This window comes from Camelina sativa, chromosome 16 (assembly GCF_000633955.1).
Source record: "Camelina sativa cultivar DH55 chromosome 16, Cs, whole genome shotgun sequence".
NCBI classification, from domain to species: Eukaryota; Viridiplantae; Streptophyta; class Magnoliopsida; order Brassicales; family Brassicaceae; genus Camelina; species Camelina sativa.
In genome coordinates this window covers 22,998,230-23,016,800 of record NC_025700.1, presented here as the reverse complement: position 1 = coordinate 23,016,800, position 18,571 = coordinate 22,998,230, and the positions used below count along the sequence as shown (strand labels likewise).

General features: G+C 34.2%; 2 protein-coding genes and 2 pseudogenes across 2 annotated transcripts in view; all 4 read right to left on the bottom strand.

The window, feature by feature from the left end:
• LOC104751957 overlaps window positions 1-2,395 on the bottom strand; it is a gene marked incomplete in the record, with an annotated part of 10,495 nt that extends 8,100 nt beyond the window's left edge. Inside the window, 6 exon segments of the mRNA XM_019238563.1 lie at window positions 103-207; window positions 301-384; window positions 1,349-1,444; window positions 1,528-1,621; window positions 1,719-1,776; window positions 2,095-2,395. Coding sequence (XP_019094108.1) covers window position 207; window positions 301-384; window positions 1,349-1,444; window positions 1,528-1,621; window positions 1,719-1,776; window positions 2,095-2,154 — 393 coding nt within the window.
• LOC104751955 lies at window positions 3,048-5,532 on the bottom strand (annotated as a pseudogene).
• Window positions 6,885-8,885, bottom strand: LOC104751954 (cytochrome P450 81D11-like). The gene is made up of 3 exons (XM_010474016.2): window positions 8,319-8,885; window positions 7,717-8,100; window positions 6,885-7,641 (listed from the first exon to the last, which is right to left on the bottom strand). The coding sequence occupies exons 1-3, from the start codon at window positions 8,817-8,819 to the stop codon at window positions 7,024-7,026; spliced, it is 1,503 nt and encodes a 500-aa protein (XP_010472318.1). The 5' UTR covers window positions 8,820-8,885; the 3' UTR covers window positions 6,885-7,023.
• Window positions 9,376-18,506, bottom strand: LOC104753941 (annotated as a pseudogene).

Sequence of the window (18,571 nt, the reverse complement as noted above, 5' to 3'; positions counted from 1 at the left end):
ATTCAACCAACAACGAAATAAACAGCTTTAATGTTTAATAATCGTAAGCAAAAAGAAGCAAAGCTGAAGCTGAAATAGATACAAGTCTGAGGAATAACAAACCTTCGACTAAGAAACCCACTCCAATGGCTTCAGTCCCATCGAAACTTGACATTCGTAGTCTCCAATTCTCCAACTACAAGTCATTTTATAGCTCTCGCGGATCATCTAAAAATAAACCCGATAAACCTCTCAAAAACAATTCAAACATAGAAGCTCTGAAAATTACAAAATTGGATAAGTAATTTGAGTGAGACTCACCAAAAGCTTTTGCTGCTGTAGACGTCGCCACCGCCATTGGAGCTCATTACTTCTGCTTTACAATCCCAATTTTCAATTTTTTTCCTCACAAATCAAAAGATTAATACCCAAAATTAGCTCCTCAAAACCTAGATTACTCAAAATAGATTCTTGCAAAACAGATTCTACTCAAAACCTATTGAAACAAACAGATTCATATAGAAGCCCAGATGTATGCGGACTTGTAGGAACCAAAAATTATTCAGCAATTACTTTGATTGTGTCAACCAAATCAGCTTCTTACCTAACAGAGAAGAACTAAGAGGAATCAAATATCAAAAGAAGACGATGAGGAGCAATCAATTTTTTCTGGAAATCGATGAGATCTTCGATTGGGTTGTGAATCAAGTTTTGGAAAATCTGTTTTGCCTTCAAATTTTCGTTTGTATCAAAATAAAATAAAAAATAAAAAAAAACAAAGGCAACCAATACAATTTTGACACGTAAAGGGTATGTGAGTGTCTAATTTGAGTTGTGCAGAGACACAAATTAGCAAAATATCACAAATAAACGTGGCAACAACAGACTAAGAGCAAGTTCAATGGTGGAGTGTTAAAAAAGGATTTTAAGTATGCTTTTAATTATAATAATTAGAAATAATGAAGTTAAAAACTTTTTTAAAAAACTGTAAAATGGTATGCTCCAATGGTAAGATCCTAATTTTGGGTTCTTAAATTTTTTAAAAAATTAATTTGAAAAGTAAAATATAAGTACAATTGGTTGGTTGAAATTTATAAGCATTTTTTGAAAACATAAATTATTGCATTTCATAAAATTTAAAGTTACATGATTTAAAAGCATATTAAAACAAGATTACACAAAAGTGAATGATAACTATCACATAAGAAAAAGCATTTTCAGCATGAACCATCACCAAGGCACCGAGGAATTTGCAAAAAAACAGTTCCTTTTTTTGCCGCATGAAGAATAGCAGATTGGTCATCTTGTGGAAATTTACGCATATACTTAAGCATCTCTAGTTGCTGCAAATAAGAACATTCAAATATACCTGTTCTTGCAACACAACAACAGTTGTTGTGCTCTCATTTTCTGTTCAAATCCATCTGGTCCTAGCTCAGCTTCTTCACATGCCATCTCCTCCCTACTAAGCTTTGAAAGTAGCCAGTCATATGTAGTAGTAAACTCTCATAAACTAATCTCGTAAGATGGTAAGGAGAGAGAGCTTACCTAGCGAGGAACTTGTAGAAACCAATCATCAACTCTTTATCATTTTCAGATGCAGAGTTCAGCTTTCCCAAGCACCCAATACCAAATCCCGGTTCTGTTTTTAACAGTAAAACCATTCACTTAGACACATGTAATGATGTAATGGTGTGCAAAACAAAGTCACCAACAACGACTAAAGAAGAAAACTATACCAATTCCCATCTCCAAGAATATCTCCTCTTGAATTGCAGTTGTTACCGCTACAGCTTCCTGCATCAAAATGATATATGTAAACTTCTATCAGTGATCAATCCCTCCAATAATCAATAGCCTTTTTAATGATCATCATCATCAACAAATTCATATCTACTTAAGATTGGAGAATCCAACATGTGATATAGAAAGCTAAACCAAAATCTCAAATAACCACCACCCTAACTTAAAATGTGATAAGTCCCCCAAATTATATAATCTTATCCAATTTGAAAACGACATTGCTTTACCAACAACACTCTTTACATTACAGAGCAAGCATCAGTCAAAGGATAAATCACTCAATCAAACAATTACAAAGCAAGCATTACTCACCTTTTTATCCTCCACAACATCGGAGATTCGTTTCTTCACATCTTGCAACAATAAACCCATTTCCGATTCATTCCCGATTTGGGGTTTGCGTTTGAGGAACCAGATATCGTCGATGGTCACCGTCGTCGCTTGGATGGTGATAACGCCGGATTAGAAACCCATTTCCGATTCATGTATTTTCTCAATTCAACTTGAGAAGAAAATCTCACCGATTTTGTTGGGATCGGCTCCAAGGAAAAGAAAGAGAGAGGAACAAAAAAAAAAAAGCTTCGATGGATTTTTTTTTTTTTTTTTGTTATTTCCAGCAACCAATCAGAGACCAACACATATGAGATCCTTAATGATCCTAAAAATTCTTATCTTAGGATCGATTTTAACAATTATAATTTATTTTGATTTATTTTTAAGGTTAAGCATCTCTTTAAAATCACCGTTGAACTTGCTCTAACGCATAAGGATGCGTGAATCACTAAACCTCTGTAGAAACGATGGTTTAAAAATAAAAAAATAAAAAAAAATTGAACCTACAATAACACAGAAACCATTCACATAAGAACTAACGAAATTAAAGAGATTGATGACTGGAGTCAAAATTTATCATCAAACTAAGATCTAAAGGTGCTCTTTCTATAGCGTTCGAGTCTTTATAAGTATCCTTCATGATATCTCTTTTCACTCTTATCTCTTTTACTTTTGTACCTCGGTCTAATAATGTTGTTGCCGATGAGTTAGCTAAGATGGCCCGTAAACTCTGCCTCTTTCTGTGAGGGCTAAACTGGTTTCTATCTATCTATATGATCTCTGTTTTTTCAAAAGAAAAGATCGGCCGCTCATCCATATACGTTTTGATTTTCTGTGCTGATATGGGTTTGATCTTGATTACGAATCATGAGTTTCAACTTTGGCTACTGAGTTCTCGTGTAGTAATATGTTTGTGGATTTGACGTCTCTGGTCCAATGCATATATCTATGACAATGCATGCAGATTCGAGCTAGGATTAACATGTAAATTTACTTATCATACATCATAAAAGGTAATTCATTCACTAATATGCTCGTTGAAATGCCCTAACTGACTAGAATCTTGTGTACAATGGGTCGAGCTTTACACATAGCTAGCAACGGTGTGGCCGGACGCATCAAGGTCATGGGTTCTTCTCTACTGTCAACATATTCTTCTCCAATTCTCTGCCACTCAAAACACTGAACCATCGATCCAAGAGCCAAGCTCACTACCCGATGAGCTAGGCCAATGCCGGGACAAGCTCGTCGTCCAATCCCAAACGATAACAACTTTTGCTTTTGCTTTTCATTCTCGAACCTCTCTGGCTTGAACATTTCTGGGTCTTCCCATATAGACGGGTCTCTATGCATGGCCCATATGTTCACCAATAACATCGAACCACGTGGAACGTCGTATCCTGCCAACATGCAATCATCTGACGGCATATGTGGATCAAGTGTTGGAGCTACCGGGTAAAAACGTAGGGTCTCCAACACAATCATTTGTAGATAAGGGAGATTTATAGTATCCGGTTCATCTATTAACCGGTCAAAACCGATTTTCGTATCGATTTCCGCCCTAACTTTCTTTAATACTTCTGGATGGTTCAACAAATTCAACATGGCCCATTCTAAAGTCCATGCAATTGTTTCAGATCCAGCAAATATCATAACCTGTAAATTCAAAATCAATTATCAGCCTTTTGATTAGTGTTACTAAAGATAGTATATGGATTACACAATACTTACAAGTATGAGTCCTTTAAGAGTGACATCTGTATAATAATCAGGCTGAGTTTCTTGGAGAGTAAGCAAGTGATCTACCATAGTGGTACCCTTTTCTTTAACTGAACGAATCTCATCCACCAGACCCTGTAAAAAATTATCAAGCCGAGTCGCTAACTTTTTGATGCGTTTCTCAAAATATGTGATCCAACGTAAGATTGGCAAATAATCGGCTGCATTCCCGGCACCAGCGCTAGACATAATCTCGTCAATTAGGTATCTCACTTGCTGCGCAACTTCGTCTTGCTCTGTGCCCTCACCATAAAATCGTTTCCCGGCTACCATTCTAAATATGTTATTGATAGTCAACTCAAAAAGCAAATGTCTCATCTCAACCTTTGCAAACCCCTGATTATAGTCACATAAACAAATTATCAACTCTCACATTTTCATTTTCATACTTCTCAATCTTTTTTTTGAATAAATTACAAAAACCGAACCAAACCAAACCAAACCAAATTAAAAAATCGATTCTGAAGCCAAACTAAATAGTCACACCTGAATGCATGGTTAATAAACTCTCTTATATGAATTATCCGAACTGAATCGGAACCGAGAACTGGTTGGTATCTATACCCTAAAATATATATACCAAAAATATTATTGATTATATTTAGTTAGAAATAATGAAATATATACCCAAAAATACGAAAATAATAAAAATAACCTAATTAAATATCCAAAAATCTTTAGTCATATTTCAAAATCATACAACTTGGGTAAAAAATAACAAACTTTTATTGAAATTGAACCATCTTTTTCCCTACACCTATCCGAACCTGACTACACCTATCTGAACCGAATCCAAACCAAACTGATCCGAACGGAGACTAACCCGACATTCGCCGACCCGAATGCCCAGCTCTTAAGACTTTAAGACTCTTGTGTATAAACATTTTTTGCAGTGTGCACATGCAAATTGCCAAGTTTAGACTTTAGACCCATGTGATGATATAGTGGGCAGTACTAAATCACTAGGTTATCAACTTAATTATCTAGCTATATATATGTAATGTTCTGGTATGTAAAAGCTTACATACATGTTGCGAATTTTGGAGAGACGTAGTAACAAGTGTCGGATCTCATCCTTACGGACAGATAAGAAGCTGTTGAGCTTATTTGACGCGAAGATCTCTAGGGTGCAGATGCGGCGCAGGTTTCGCCAGTGGTCACCATAAGGCGCACTAGTCATAGTGGTGGAGTTATACTCAATATGTTTCCTTACAATGAACTCTGGCCTATTGGCCAAAACAATGTCGTTTTTCGTAAAGCATTCTTCAGCAATGGAGTAGGAAGAGACGACTACCATAAGACGGTTTCCGAGGCGGAGGCAGAAAATTGGGGCACCACCTATGGATTGAGAGAAAGAGAGCAATGTGCGGTGAAGCGGCATCTTCAGGAGGTGAAGGTGTCCAATCAACGGCAGTGGCCTAGCCGGACTTGGTGGTAGGTTGAACTTGCTTTGACTTTTGCCAAACAAAAGTTTAAAAGAAATGAAAACGAAGAAGGCGAGAGACAACATTAGGAAATGGCTTTCCATTAGATCAATGAATTTGTTTGTGTTGAAAATTTGAAATGAACACGAGACTTAAAAGTTATAGCTTAATTTGTAACGTAAGCGAGAGAGTTTACGTGGAGCAGGATGATGAAAAAAAGATGTTTATTTTGGAGTTGTCATGGAACTAATCCCACCCGTCATTAAAGATATCTTCACGTCTCATGCAATTGAACACTTGTAATACATCAACATTGATAAGAAATTGGGGTTCCCCCAGTACAACTGTACAAGTAGCATAGCCTGCAGGTAAGTTATAGAAAATAAGCAACACAAAACAAATGGACATAATAAAACAAAGAAATGAGAGGTTAAATTGAGAATCTTACGGACAAAAGGATGAGCTCTACACATCGATCGCTAGCAGAAACGTTTTGAACTTGATTGCGTTTTCAGAGACAAAACATAATTTTTAAAGTAAAATTTTAAACATGATGTCAAATGCTCTATCATAATATATTGTTTTCAATTTTTAAATACTTTAAACATAATTATGCGAAAAATTAAATGTCATATCAACCAAAAAAATTCAAACTATAAGAAATTTTCACATAACACACCAAATTAAGTCTTCTTTCAACCTTTCACAAAACCAAAATGATTTACCGAAAATACTCACCATAACAATTTGGGACAAAAATACTCATGTTATAGAATTGTTTTGGTTTAGTTTTTTCTCCGAACAAAACGACAATGACAAAAAGGTAGTTACATATTATTTATTTTACTTTAATATATATGTGCATGGTAATAAATGACAATAACAAACGTATATGTATATATATTTAATATCAGAATGTCATGTTTAGGAGAGAAGAAACAAAGAACACGAAAATGAAAAACTTGTTTCCAGTAAGAATTAATCGTGGGGTTCGTTATTGAATAAAAAGATTAGACTTTATTTGAATGAGAGATTTTTGGCAAGTTTGAACAAGTGAGAGATACGCGGCGAATAGATTATTTCGGATTTAAGATGAGAGTACCGCGGCGAGAAAAAGGAGACAACGATTTTGGCATCGGAATATTAGAATTTTCTGACCCAAGTCTTGGTATTTAGGATTAGTGATCTCGGTGAGAAAACTTTTGGCGTGAATCTTGGTAGATTCCATCAAGAAGAATTTCGGTTGGCCAGTCCAAATTTGTAAACATTTATGAAATAAGCATGATGCAGCATAGATTAAGTTTGGATCAAAGATTCGTGGTTGGGCAATACAAAAGAAAAGATGAAATTCTTGATTTAAGAAAAAACATATTTTTAGTTACCATAATAAATAATTTAATTATTCTGTGTGGTGATTGTTTTTCGTCATCTATTATGATAGCGCAAACAAGAAAAATAGTTCTAAAGTTGGTAAATGTTTTTTTTTTGTGGCTATTAATGTTAGTGATTTTTTCTCAACGTATTAAAATACTACCAAAAAAAAATACTACCCATTAACACATTAAAGATTAAAAATATGATTTTTCCGAATAAAACATTATTCTAAAAATAAAATAAAAAGCTTTTGAGTAATTACGTGAACACATGTAAAGAGTACATGTTTTTTTAGTAATTTCCCCAAAAGACAGAGAAAAGGAGTTACACTTCAAGCAAAAACATCAAGAATCTTATGGACAATGGGACTAGCTTTACACATGGCTACCAACGGTGTCGCAGGACGCATCAAGGCCACGGTTTCTTCTTCTCTACTGTCAACATAATCTTCTCCAATTCTCTGCCATTCGAAACACTGAACCATCGACCCAAGAGCCAAGCTCACTAGCCGATGAGCTAGGCCAACCCCGGGACAAGCTCGTCGTCCAATCCCAAACGACAACAACTTTTGAGTTTGCTTTTCATTTTCGAACCTCTCTGGCTTGAACATTTCTGGGTCTTCCCATATAGACGGGTCTCTATGCATGGCCCATATGTTCACCAATAACATCGAACCACGTGGAACGTCGTATCCTGCCAACATGCAATCCTCTGACGGCATATGTGGAACAAGTGTTGGAGCTGCCGGGTGAAGGCGTAGGGTCTCCAACACAATCCATTGGAGATAAGGGAGATTTACAGTATCAGATTCATCTATTAACCGGTCAAAACCGATTTTCGTATCAATTTCCGCCCTAGCTTTCTTTAAAACTTCTGGATTGTTCAACAAATTCATCATGGCCCATTCCAAAGTCCATGCTATTGTTTCAGATCCAGCGATTATCATAACCTTTAAATTCAAAATCGATTATCAGCCATTTGATTAGTGTTCTAGAATATAATAAATGGATAACTAAATACTTACAACTATGAGTCCTTTAAGAGTGACGTCTGTATAATAATCAGGCTGAGTTTCTTGGAGAGAAAGCAAGTGATCTATCATCGTGGTACCCTTTTCTTTATCCGCACGTTTCTCATCCACCAGACTCTGCAAAAACTTATCGAGCCGACTCGCTAACTTCTTGATGTGTTTCTCAAAATCTGTGATCCAACGCAAGATTGGTAAATAATCGGCTGCATTTCCGGCGCCAGCGATGGACACAATCTCGTCCATCAGCTGTCTCACTTGCTGAGTAACTTCATCTTTCTCTGTGCCCTCACCATAAAATCGTTTCCCGGCTACCATTCTAAAAACGTTATTGATAGTCAACTCAAAAAGCAAATGTCTCATCTCCACCTTCGCAAACCCCTGATTATAGTCATATAAACAAATGATCAACTCTCACATTTCCACATTCATACTTCTCAATCTTTATTTTGGGTAAGGTTCCCGGGTTTAGACCCATGCATGTAGTGATAGTAAGGTTCATACTTCTCAAACTTAACTACAAATGACTAGGTTCTATATATATATATATATATATATATATATATATATAACGTTAAGATATGTAGAAGCTCACATACATGTTGCGAGTTTTTGGAGAGACGTAGTAACAAATGTCGGACCTCATCCTTACGGACAGATAAGAAGCCGTTGAGCTTATGAGACGCGAATATCTCCACGGCGCCAATGCGGCGCAGGTTTCGCCAGTGGTCACCATAAGGCGCACTAGTCATAGTGGTGGAGTTGTACTCAATATGTTTCCCGAGAATTAAGTCTGGCCTATTGGCGAAAACAATGTCGTTTTTTGTAAAGCATTCTTCAGCAATGGAGTAGGAAGTGACGACAACCGTGAGACGGTTTCCGAGGCGGAGGCAGAAAATTGGGGCGCCACCTAGGGATTGAGAGAAAGAGACGAATGTGCGGTGAAGTGGCATCTTCAGGAGGTGAAGGTGTCCAATCAACGGCAGTGGCCTAGCCGGACTTGGTGGTAGGTTGAACTTGCTATGCCTTTTACCAAACAAAAGTTTAAATGAAATGAAAACGAAGAAGGCGAGAGATAAAACTAGGATATGGGTTTCCATTGGAGCTACGAATTTGTCTGTGCTGAAATGACCACGGGAGTTAGAAGTTATAGCTTAGTTTATAACGTAAGCGAGAGTTCACGTGGAGCATGATGATGAAAATAAGATGTTCAAATTTTGGTCCTGTCATGGAATTATCCCACCCGTCACTAAAGATATGTTCAGGTCTCATGCAATCAAACACTTGTAATATATCAACATTAACAGACGAAATATATATATATATATATATATATATATATATATATCAACATTGAATTTCCTAATAAGAATTATAAATTAATTATATATCAACTACAGAGAAATATATGCTGCTAAAATTTATTTTAGGAAATATTAATTTTACTAAACAAAACTTTAACGATTAACCCTCTTAATCTAGTATTTTAGAAAAATTTAAATAATTTATTTTCATACGGTATGGTACAAAAGCATTGCATATAAAAAATTAACCCTCTTAAGCTAGAACAGAATTCTAGTAATTATTTCTATACCATATAGGTCAAAAGTATATTGCATAATATTCATACCAAACATCTCTTAGTGTCACAGTAACTTAAAGACCATGCTTCATGTGAAGAATAATAGAAGGAACTGGCTCGATCTTGTGTCCTTCAACGACCTTTATATCATAGTTTTGTATAATTTTCACAGCCGTTATCTTCATCTGTGTCATAGCCACTTCTTTCCCCAAACAAGTCCTTGGACCGGCATTGAATGATAAGAACTTAAAAGAAGGCCCGTGTATCAACCATCCGTTCTCCGAAACCCATCTCTCTGGTTTAAATTCTGATGCATCTTCTCCCCAAACTGATTTCATTCTCCCTAATGAGTAAAGACAGAACACAATCTTTGAGCTCGCATCGACTTTGTGTCCGCTCGGAAGGACGTCCGATTTTGTAGGAGACTTGTGCTGAAATGGAACGGGTGGATATAGCCTGAAGGCTTCACACAACGCGCCATGTAGATACACCAACTTGTTTAGCTCCTTGGGATTGAATGAATCAAAGTCACAACCACTGGTTCTTGGAGACAGTTTTGTGTTGATTTCTTGACGAATCTTGGTTAATTATCACTTCTGAGTTCTTGGAGAGAAGCCAGAAGAACCAAGTGAGAGCAGAGCCAGTGGTGTCTCTACCAGCTAACATGAAGCTTAAAATCATATCTCTAAGGAACTTTTCATCACTAGGATTCAACAACTTGTACTTGCTCGTATCCACGTTCATGTGAGACATCAACAAATCTTTAGAAGAAGAGTCAGTGTTAATAACCCCACGGGATATTTCATCTCTCTTAGAAGCTATGCACTTAGAGCAAACTCGGTCAAAATTCGAGTGAGCCTTTTTCATCTTCAACTCATCTCCAAACCCAATCCATCTTTGCATCTTCCAAACTATCTCGGGCTTGACATGTCTGAAGAAGCTGGATCAACCCCGGTTGTTAAAACAAACGACTAGTTTGTTTTAAGTAAATCTGTGGAACACATCTTGTAAGTCAACGACTAGTTTCTTCTCAGCAACGCAATCAAGAAGTGGGACAAGCCCTTTCTCTAGCTTATCATGCTTGTTCTTATCGTAAACCTTTGAAAATCTGGATGACTCATCATGCCTTCAGCTGATTTCCTTAGATCTTTCCATAACTCTGAATCCGCGTTGAAAATCCCATCCCCCAAAAGATCGAATAGCTTCCTGAACTCGGATCCTTTTGGGTAATTCGCGAACTTTGAGCTCATGATGTAATGGATATTGGCCGGATCAACGGTGGCCAACATGTCGAGGCCCCCAAAGCACGGGCCTTTGAAAAGATAAGTTAAGTTTGAGGCCTCGAGAACCTCGGTTGCATAGTCGTAAATACGAGGGATCTCGACGAGTAAACCCGGAAGCCTACCGAGTATCGGCCAGTCCGTCATAAAGGAACGGTGAGGTTTCTTGCTAATCAAGAAATATCCGGAAATGAAGAAGAAAAAAAGGAAATAAATTGAGGCTTCAAGGATTGCTTGGTTGCTTTGATCTTCCGGGATTGGTTACAGATACAACGTTTTATAAAACGGTGCTTTCTTAATGTACTAGTGAAAGCAAAAGAAGATATATACAATCAACAAAATAAGAAAGATCAAAGGAACACTTTCTAAGACGAAGACTCGAACTTCTTCTAAGTTCTATCAAGCCTTCCTTCTATCTCTGTCGGCTATGTAAAAACACTAACGTGATAGAGGTTGCCCAAAACAGGAAAAAAAAAAAAACAAAAATGCCTTTTCTCAAGAAATGGAAAAAAATAAATAAACTTGAAACAGAAAACGCAACACCCACCGAAACAGGCCAATTCAAGTATTCAACATTTTTTTCTGTTTCTAATAAATAAGCCTTTTTTATAGGTTTACTCTTGAAGACAATGTTAGATTAGCTTATTTTCAGCCCAGGGAAGAAAATTGAGGCCCGCGTCTCAACAGAGTTCATGTTATAGTATCAAGTTTTTTCTCAGATTAGAAGAAGAAAAAAATAACTCCTATTACGGTTTTTGGATTACTCAGATTAGGCATTCCTTATTTATTCAAGAAAAAACCAACATATATATATTTATATATATACTTCCATTATATTTTATATGATGTTTTAGATATGTATGTTTTGTTTCAATTTCGGTGTAAAGTACACAAATATTTGTTTGTGACATTTGAGAAGAAAAAAAAAATTATAATCAAGTTGATTAAGTAAGTTTTTAATTTAAAAAAAAAGGAAAAAGATAGAGACAAAACCTATAAAGGAGAGAAAAAAAGTGAGTGCAATATTGCAATACGAAGGAACATATTAATTGCGTTTTGAATCCAAAGCTAAAAGCTACGCATAATCTCTGTGTCCCTTTCCAACCATAGCCATGTGACGTTTCGATCAACTTCTCTAAAAATTTATCCTTCCTCTTTTTTTTTTTTATGCATTCGTAATCGAATAGTATGGTATTTGTAAGAGTTTAGGTCCTAAACGGCGACATAAATGTGAATCTCAATTTAAAAATACACTATTATAGATATATGTTACTCTCACTTGATTGGAGTTGAAAACGAGTGTACATTAAACACATGTGTAGAAACATAAACACACGTGTAGAATAAGTGACCAACAAATAATTGACACTGAAACAAGACGTCTCTCATAAAAGTATATGTAGAGACATCATTGTTATCGGGTCATTCCCTCCCGACAACGAAAACGACTTAACAGATAAATGCTTCTGCCAAATTCAGCCGTAATATTCACCGAACTCAGTCTATATTTTTATTATTCTACTAATTGTTACATCGTATACACAATAATTACAAATCTTTCCAGTCCTAATTTTAGTTTGAGGCATAACAAATAAATTACTAGACCACATGAGAAAGGCAGTAAATTAGTTAGAGCAAAAAGTAATAATACAAAGTTATAACTGGATTTTTATTTACATTTCACAAACCTACACATGTACATATGGTGATTTTAAAAAATATTAAATGACCATTATGTCGATTTAATGGTGATTTTAAAACTTTTTGTAATAACTATCAAATTTTAAATGATTTTGTTTCAGCATTTGAGTACATAAATCCCATTTTTCGTTTATAAAATAAGAAAATGTTTGTTTAACATTTTTCCTGCCTATTTTTTTTTGTTGCAAATGGTAGGTCATCATATTTTGCACGTATATAATTATAATTTTATTTGAATGGAAACAGGAAATGTATTAGTCAAACATCACAAAAAAAAAACAAAAAACAAAAAATAAATGTTATGGATCATAGTTTGTAAACTATATATATATAAAAAATCAATCTACATTTCATATTAATTTAGTCGTAATGTAATTATTGAAAATATAGATTCCATGTCACGGACCTATTGAAAAATGTCTCCTCGTATAAAATAATACGGTTTAAATTAAAATTTAAACGATTTGATTAAAACCTACCATCATGTTTTTCAATGTTAGGACTTTTCGCGGATAGACTATATTATTAATCAATACACAGACTTGAACCAACCTTATCTTAAAGTGGTTTCGTTTACGTATTTAAGTGTTTGCGAAGTGCTACAATGTAAAGTTAGGTATACCGCATACGTATATGTCGTGGTCCTCATGGAAATGAAAATATCTAGTATATATACAGCAATAACTCACATCTTCGAGTGTTGTAGCCGACCGACAATGTTATATTAGACAAAGCCAAAACTAAACCGAATTAAAAACAAATCAAATACTGAAAAAATTGGTAAACACAAGAGTTTCTTACTTCACAACAAATTTAATGTAATTTCATGATAGAAAAACAAATCGACTCTACTAAATCCTTAAAAAAAACATCGCTAAGAATTTTTTATTTCGAAAAACATTGGTTATTTAGCTTAAGCATTCCGAATTGGTATTAACCGTCTTTGAAAAAAAAAAGAAAAAAAAAAACATTGCATCACATGCTAATCTATGTACATAGACAACTTGACCTAGTGGCTGATGGATAATTTGGCCAACTCCAGGAACAAAAACAAAAAGAAAAGAAAAAGGAAACAGACACATTGTACAAAGACTTTTTAAACACACGATCATTAATTGTTTTTGCTTGTTAATACAAACCCACATAAAAGTTTATTTTCGTTAAAACGGACACATATTAAAGTATCTTTTTGTCAATACGAAGTTACGAACATGTACACATTAAATTTTTATTTTAACAATACGATAACACATTACATGTTTTTCTCTTACACATTGACGTAGTTCCACAAATTAGGTTGTTTTGGTTAGCATTGACAAAATATACACAAGTAAAAGCAATTTTCTGATATTCCTGGTCAGTGATTTACGATTCTCTATATGGATCCAAATTAGGGTTTCGGGTTTGTTTATGGTGAATTAAATAAGAATTCCTGGTTATATAACACAAGCACACATGGTTAAAACACAAAACAAAAAACAAAAAAGCAAGCACACGTCAAAGTTCACATCGAGAAAAAAAGAAAAGAAAAGGAGATCCGTAATGGAAAGACAATAGTAACGAAAGAACAATGACAGTGTTTGCCTATAAACTCATCATGCTCTGTCTTGTCTTGTCTATTACAATGTTCAGTCTTTTTTCTGCATATGCAAAGCTAAAAACGATAGTTGTCTTTAAATATAAAAAGGGTCCCCAAAATCGTAAAATTTGAAATTGAAATTCTCCTAAACTTGGAAATTCTTACTGGCAAATCAATACAAAGTGTGTATTTGTGTGTTTTTGTACTTGTAGGACCGATGATTGCATTTTTTACTTGTATATATCTTCGTATATACTTTAGTAATGAAAATTAGGATTAATAGTTTCTTCGTATAATATGGGCAGATTAGGACGGAGCCCTTGAAGAACTACGAAGAGGTTGAAATTTATGTTTCACGATCTTTTATACGGAATATTTCACGAAAATTCATGAAAAATAAATTTAATTTCGTTGTTTTGTAAAAAATAAGTTCCGGAAACACAATAAAGTGAAACGATAGAGCATGCAAGGGGTAAGGGTCTGATGTTCATTCCACGTAGTGCTTCTAAACAAAGGAATATAAAGTACGTATAATTGTTTTTGTAAATTAAATTTTGACCCGAGTTCATCTTTTTTTTCACCGGTTAGAAATAATGAGGAGGATAACAGTAAAAACAAGATTTTTCATGTTTTTTTTAACTGATCATGAGGAAAATATTTTTCGGTAGAGTGATATTATTTCTTTCCCTCCTAGTTTTACTTTTTTAGTCTCATTTTTTTACCATTTACACCCAAAACATTTTGTTTGATAAAAGACTAAAATTCAAGTGAATTTAGAAACAGGGCCGTATGTCTTGCGCACGGAGATATAAAGTACCAATAATGATCTTAGAGACTATTATTGACAAGAAGTCAACAAACATTAAACGTGCTCTTGTCTAGTACTAATAGTCTATTAATACTAGTATTATTTTTTCTAGCTAATAAGTAATAAATAATGTCAATAACACTGAGATAAGTTTACCGATCATCAAATGAAATAGAAAGGCAAAAGATGTTGTAGTTCTTTTTGAATGGTCTATTATCTCCAATTTTTTGAACGAGTTCATCAGTTCATTTCGTGCTCAATTTTGCTTTTTCCTTTTTTTTTGCATCTCTTTAAATATTTGAGTTTATTATTGTTTAGCTTGGATCAACCATTATTATATATGCGGATGTTGTTCTTGTTGTAAATTCGTCTCTTTCATATAGATTGGACAACCAATCAATGTCTTTTTTTTAAAAATTGAATTATGTGGTTGACAAAAAAAGACATAGAAAAACTTCTTAACTCTGTGAATATACTATAGGTTTTACGTGGATTTCATCTGGAATATAAAAAAGATAGTCAGAACGTATAGTAATTTTAAACCTTATTTGGCCGTAAACAATTACAGAAGGAAAACCATCGGTTAGACATTCTTGTAGTTTGGTTATATAGCTTGTTACCAATTAATTTGTGTATAAATGGTATGCATATCGTACATAGTTTGTTTTATCATTTTGTTATTGATTAATTTGTGTATAAATGGAATGCATATGGTACATAGTTTGTTTTATCATTTTGAATCTGTCCCTGGAACCGGCGATCTCTAGGCTTTGCCAAAAGTCTTTACCAGTTGAGTTATCGACTCTTGGTAAATTGTTAGTATTTCACATAATACCATTTTAGTTTCGAGTAATGAGTTTAATTGTTTGTATATTCTTTATGCTCTATACTGTTCTAAAGTGAACTCAATTTTGTGTGTACTACCTTATCGATACTTGGAATATGTTAGTCTAGACCAAGAAAAGTAGAAACGAATATCATACCTACTCAAGGAAAATAACAAGAAAGTGGGAAGAAATAACTATTTAAATTAACCTATGCAATACTAAGGAATAGTGATTAATATTGACATTTTAGAAAACATTGAAATGGTCCAAATGTTTCCCATAAATGTCTAATCAAAGAGATAAGGCATGAATCGTGCCATCAGTCACTTCCTCAAATTTTCTTCTTTCTTTCATTAGGTCATATTCATGAATACATATCCTCTTTTTATTATCATCATATATATCAATAATAATTGATATTCTTTTAAGGCCCACATGTTAACTGATCGGCTTGACTGCTTGAGTATAACCTTCGAATACATGCTTTATAAAAAAGATACAATATTTGATACATAATTTATAGTATTGCAATGAAAACTATCATACTTTTGTTTTTTGTTACAAGGCATAAGAATATCATACTTAAACAAATAAAATTGTGGATTTTTTCATATAAAGCAAAATGGATAAAAGTATGTACGTTTAGTTGTTTCTATACGATTGGAATAATTATTTAAACATTGTAAAATGCTTTTTTTTTTGTTATATGAATAATTCACCCCTTGCTGCCCCCAAAAGAAAAAAGAAAAGAAAAAAAGATAAAGTAAAAAACTAAAAACTAAAAACTAAAAACAAAAGCAAAAACCCTAGAATTAAATGGTACTACAAGTTGGAGTGGGTACAGGCACAGGCGCAGAGCACGATCGACCAAAACGAAATGTCCCATGCATGTCTTTAATTGCTTTAGAGTTAGTTCTTCCAAATCGAGAATTAGTTTAAATTATCAATAAATAGTAGTACCAACTACTAGTCGTACCACGACCTTTGCAATCCATTGGACTAACGTCTTTTATCTTTTCTTCTTGCACCCTCGTGCACTAGTACGCGAGCATACATGTTGCCAAAATTTTTAAAAAAGAACTGGAAAAAAAAAAAAAAGAATCATACATATGAATCTTAGACTTCTTAGTTCTTAGTCGACAGTAATACATTAATTTAAAAATAATAATAATAAATAAATAAATACATTAATTTATGCTTTTGAAAATTAGTTTATATAGAATATATATATTCCATTAATTTCAAATTTGTTTTCGTATATGACTGCTTTGGTTTCCTTGTTGTTCTAATTAACGTTCCATGATCCTATCGAAAAGATATGTAAGTGGGAGCGTCTATCAAATAAATCTACGGAAGATTTGTTCTAAAAATATTAAATTCAAATTAATGTGTACACACATATTAACAAACTTATGGTAATCTAGTAGTGGGTAAGAAAAAAATATTAACAGGTTGGGACTGTCATAGTGGATTGATATTTTTATCTCTAGGTCTCATAATATCAACTTTGGACCTTTCGAAATAACTTTTTCTACTTATATATCAAAAATAATTTCATTCTAGAAACGGTCACTTTGTTATGTTAGGTTTCATGGATTTTTCACGCAAAACTATTTAAAATTAAATTAACCGATAATATGTTTACTTATTACAGCCTAAGGGACCAAAGTCAATGCATGGAAAGAACAACTAAATTAAGGATTAGTTGGCCCCGGAAAGAACAACATGATCCCCTCACGCATATATGAAATAATCTAATCAAGTCTTAATCTTTGATAAGTCAAATTGACGACGTCATTACAATTGATTATAAGGGAATCGAATAAGCTATTAATCAGTATTGACAGTCACTATCCGCGACAGGCAGAGTCACAAGCCAAATAAAAGGGAACCGCGTGGTACGTACGGGCTGACGCCTAGCTGCTACGGTCATGACAATAAATTGCCCAATCANCACCCTCGTGCACTAGTACGCGAGCATACATGTTGCCAAAATTTTTAAAAAAGAACTGGAAAAAAAAAAAAAAGAATCATACATATGAATCTTAGACTTCTTAGTTCTTAGTCGACAGTAATACATTAATTTAAAAATAATAATAATAAATAAATAAATACATTAATTTATGCTTTTGAAAATTAGTTTATATAGAATATATATATTCCATTAATTTCAAATTTGTTTTCGTATATGACTGCTTTGGTTTCCTTGTTGTTCTAATTAACGTTCCATGATCCTATCGAAAAGATATGTAAGTGGGAGCGTCTATCAAATAAATCTACGGAAGATTTGTTCTAAAAATATTAAATTCAAATTAATGTGTACACACATATTAACAAACTTATGGTAATCTAGTAGTGGGTAAGAAAAAAATATTAACAGGTTGGGACTGTCATAGTGGATTGATATTTTTATCTCTAGGTCTCATAATATCAACTTTGGACCTTTCGAAATAACTTTTTCTACTTATATATCAAAAATAATTTCATTCTAGAAACGGTCACTTTGTTATGTTAGGTTTCATGGATTTTTCACGCAAAACTATTTAAAATTAAATTAACCGATAATATGTTTACTTATTACAGCCTAAGGGACCAAAGTCAATGCATGGAAAGAACAACTAAATTAAGGATTAGTTGGCCCCGGAAAGAACAACATGATCCCCTCACGCATATATGAAATAATCTAATCAAGTCTTAATCTTTGATAAGTCAAATTGACGACGTCATTACAATTGATTATAAGGGAATCGAATAAGCTATTAATCAGTATTGACAGTCACTATCCGCGACAGGCAGAGTCACAAGCCAAATAAAAGGGAACCGCGTGGTACGTACGGGCTGACGCCTAGCTGCTACGGTCATGACAATAAATTGCCCAATCACAGCAAAATACCAACGTGGCACAGACATATGGGTCCAATATGTCTGCCCAAACTAGCCAAATATTACGTGTCAACTGTCCCCGCTTGTCCCCCTGTCTCGGTCTAGCCATAACAAACCGAGCCCACATTTATATCAACATGGAACTACGCTGACGTGACCTTTTCCTTATCGCCACTATAAATACCGCCCCAT

Bases quoted from the DNA above. Each gene is read 5' to 3' on its own strand.
- LOC104751954 (XM_010474016.2), bottom strand. From the start codon at position 8,819: ATGGAAACCCATATCCTAGTTTTATCTCTCGCCTTCTTCGTTTTCATT. The intron at 8,101-8,318 runs GTATGTGAGCTT...GACTATAATCAG, and splicing joins TCTCCAAAAACTCGCAACAT to GGGTTTGCGAAGGTGGAGAT. The intron at 7,642-7,716 runs GTAAGTATTTAG...TTGAATTTAAAG, and splicing joins CTCTTAAAGGACTCATAGTT to GTTATGATAATCGCTGGATC.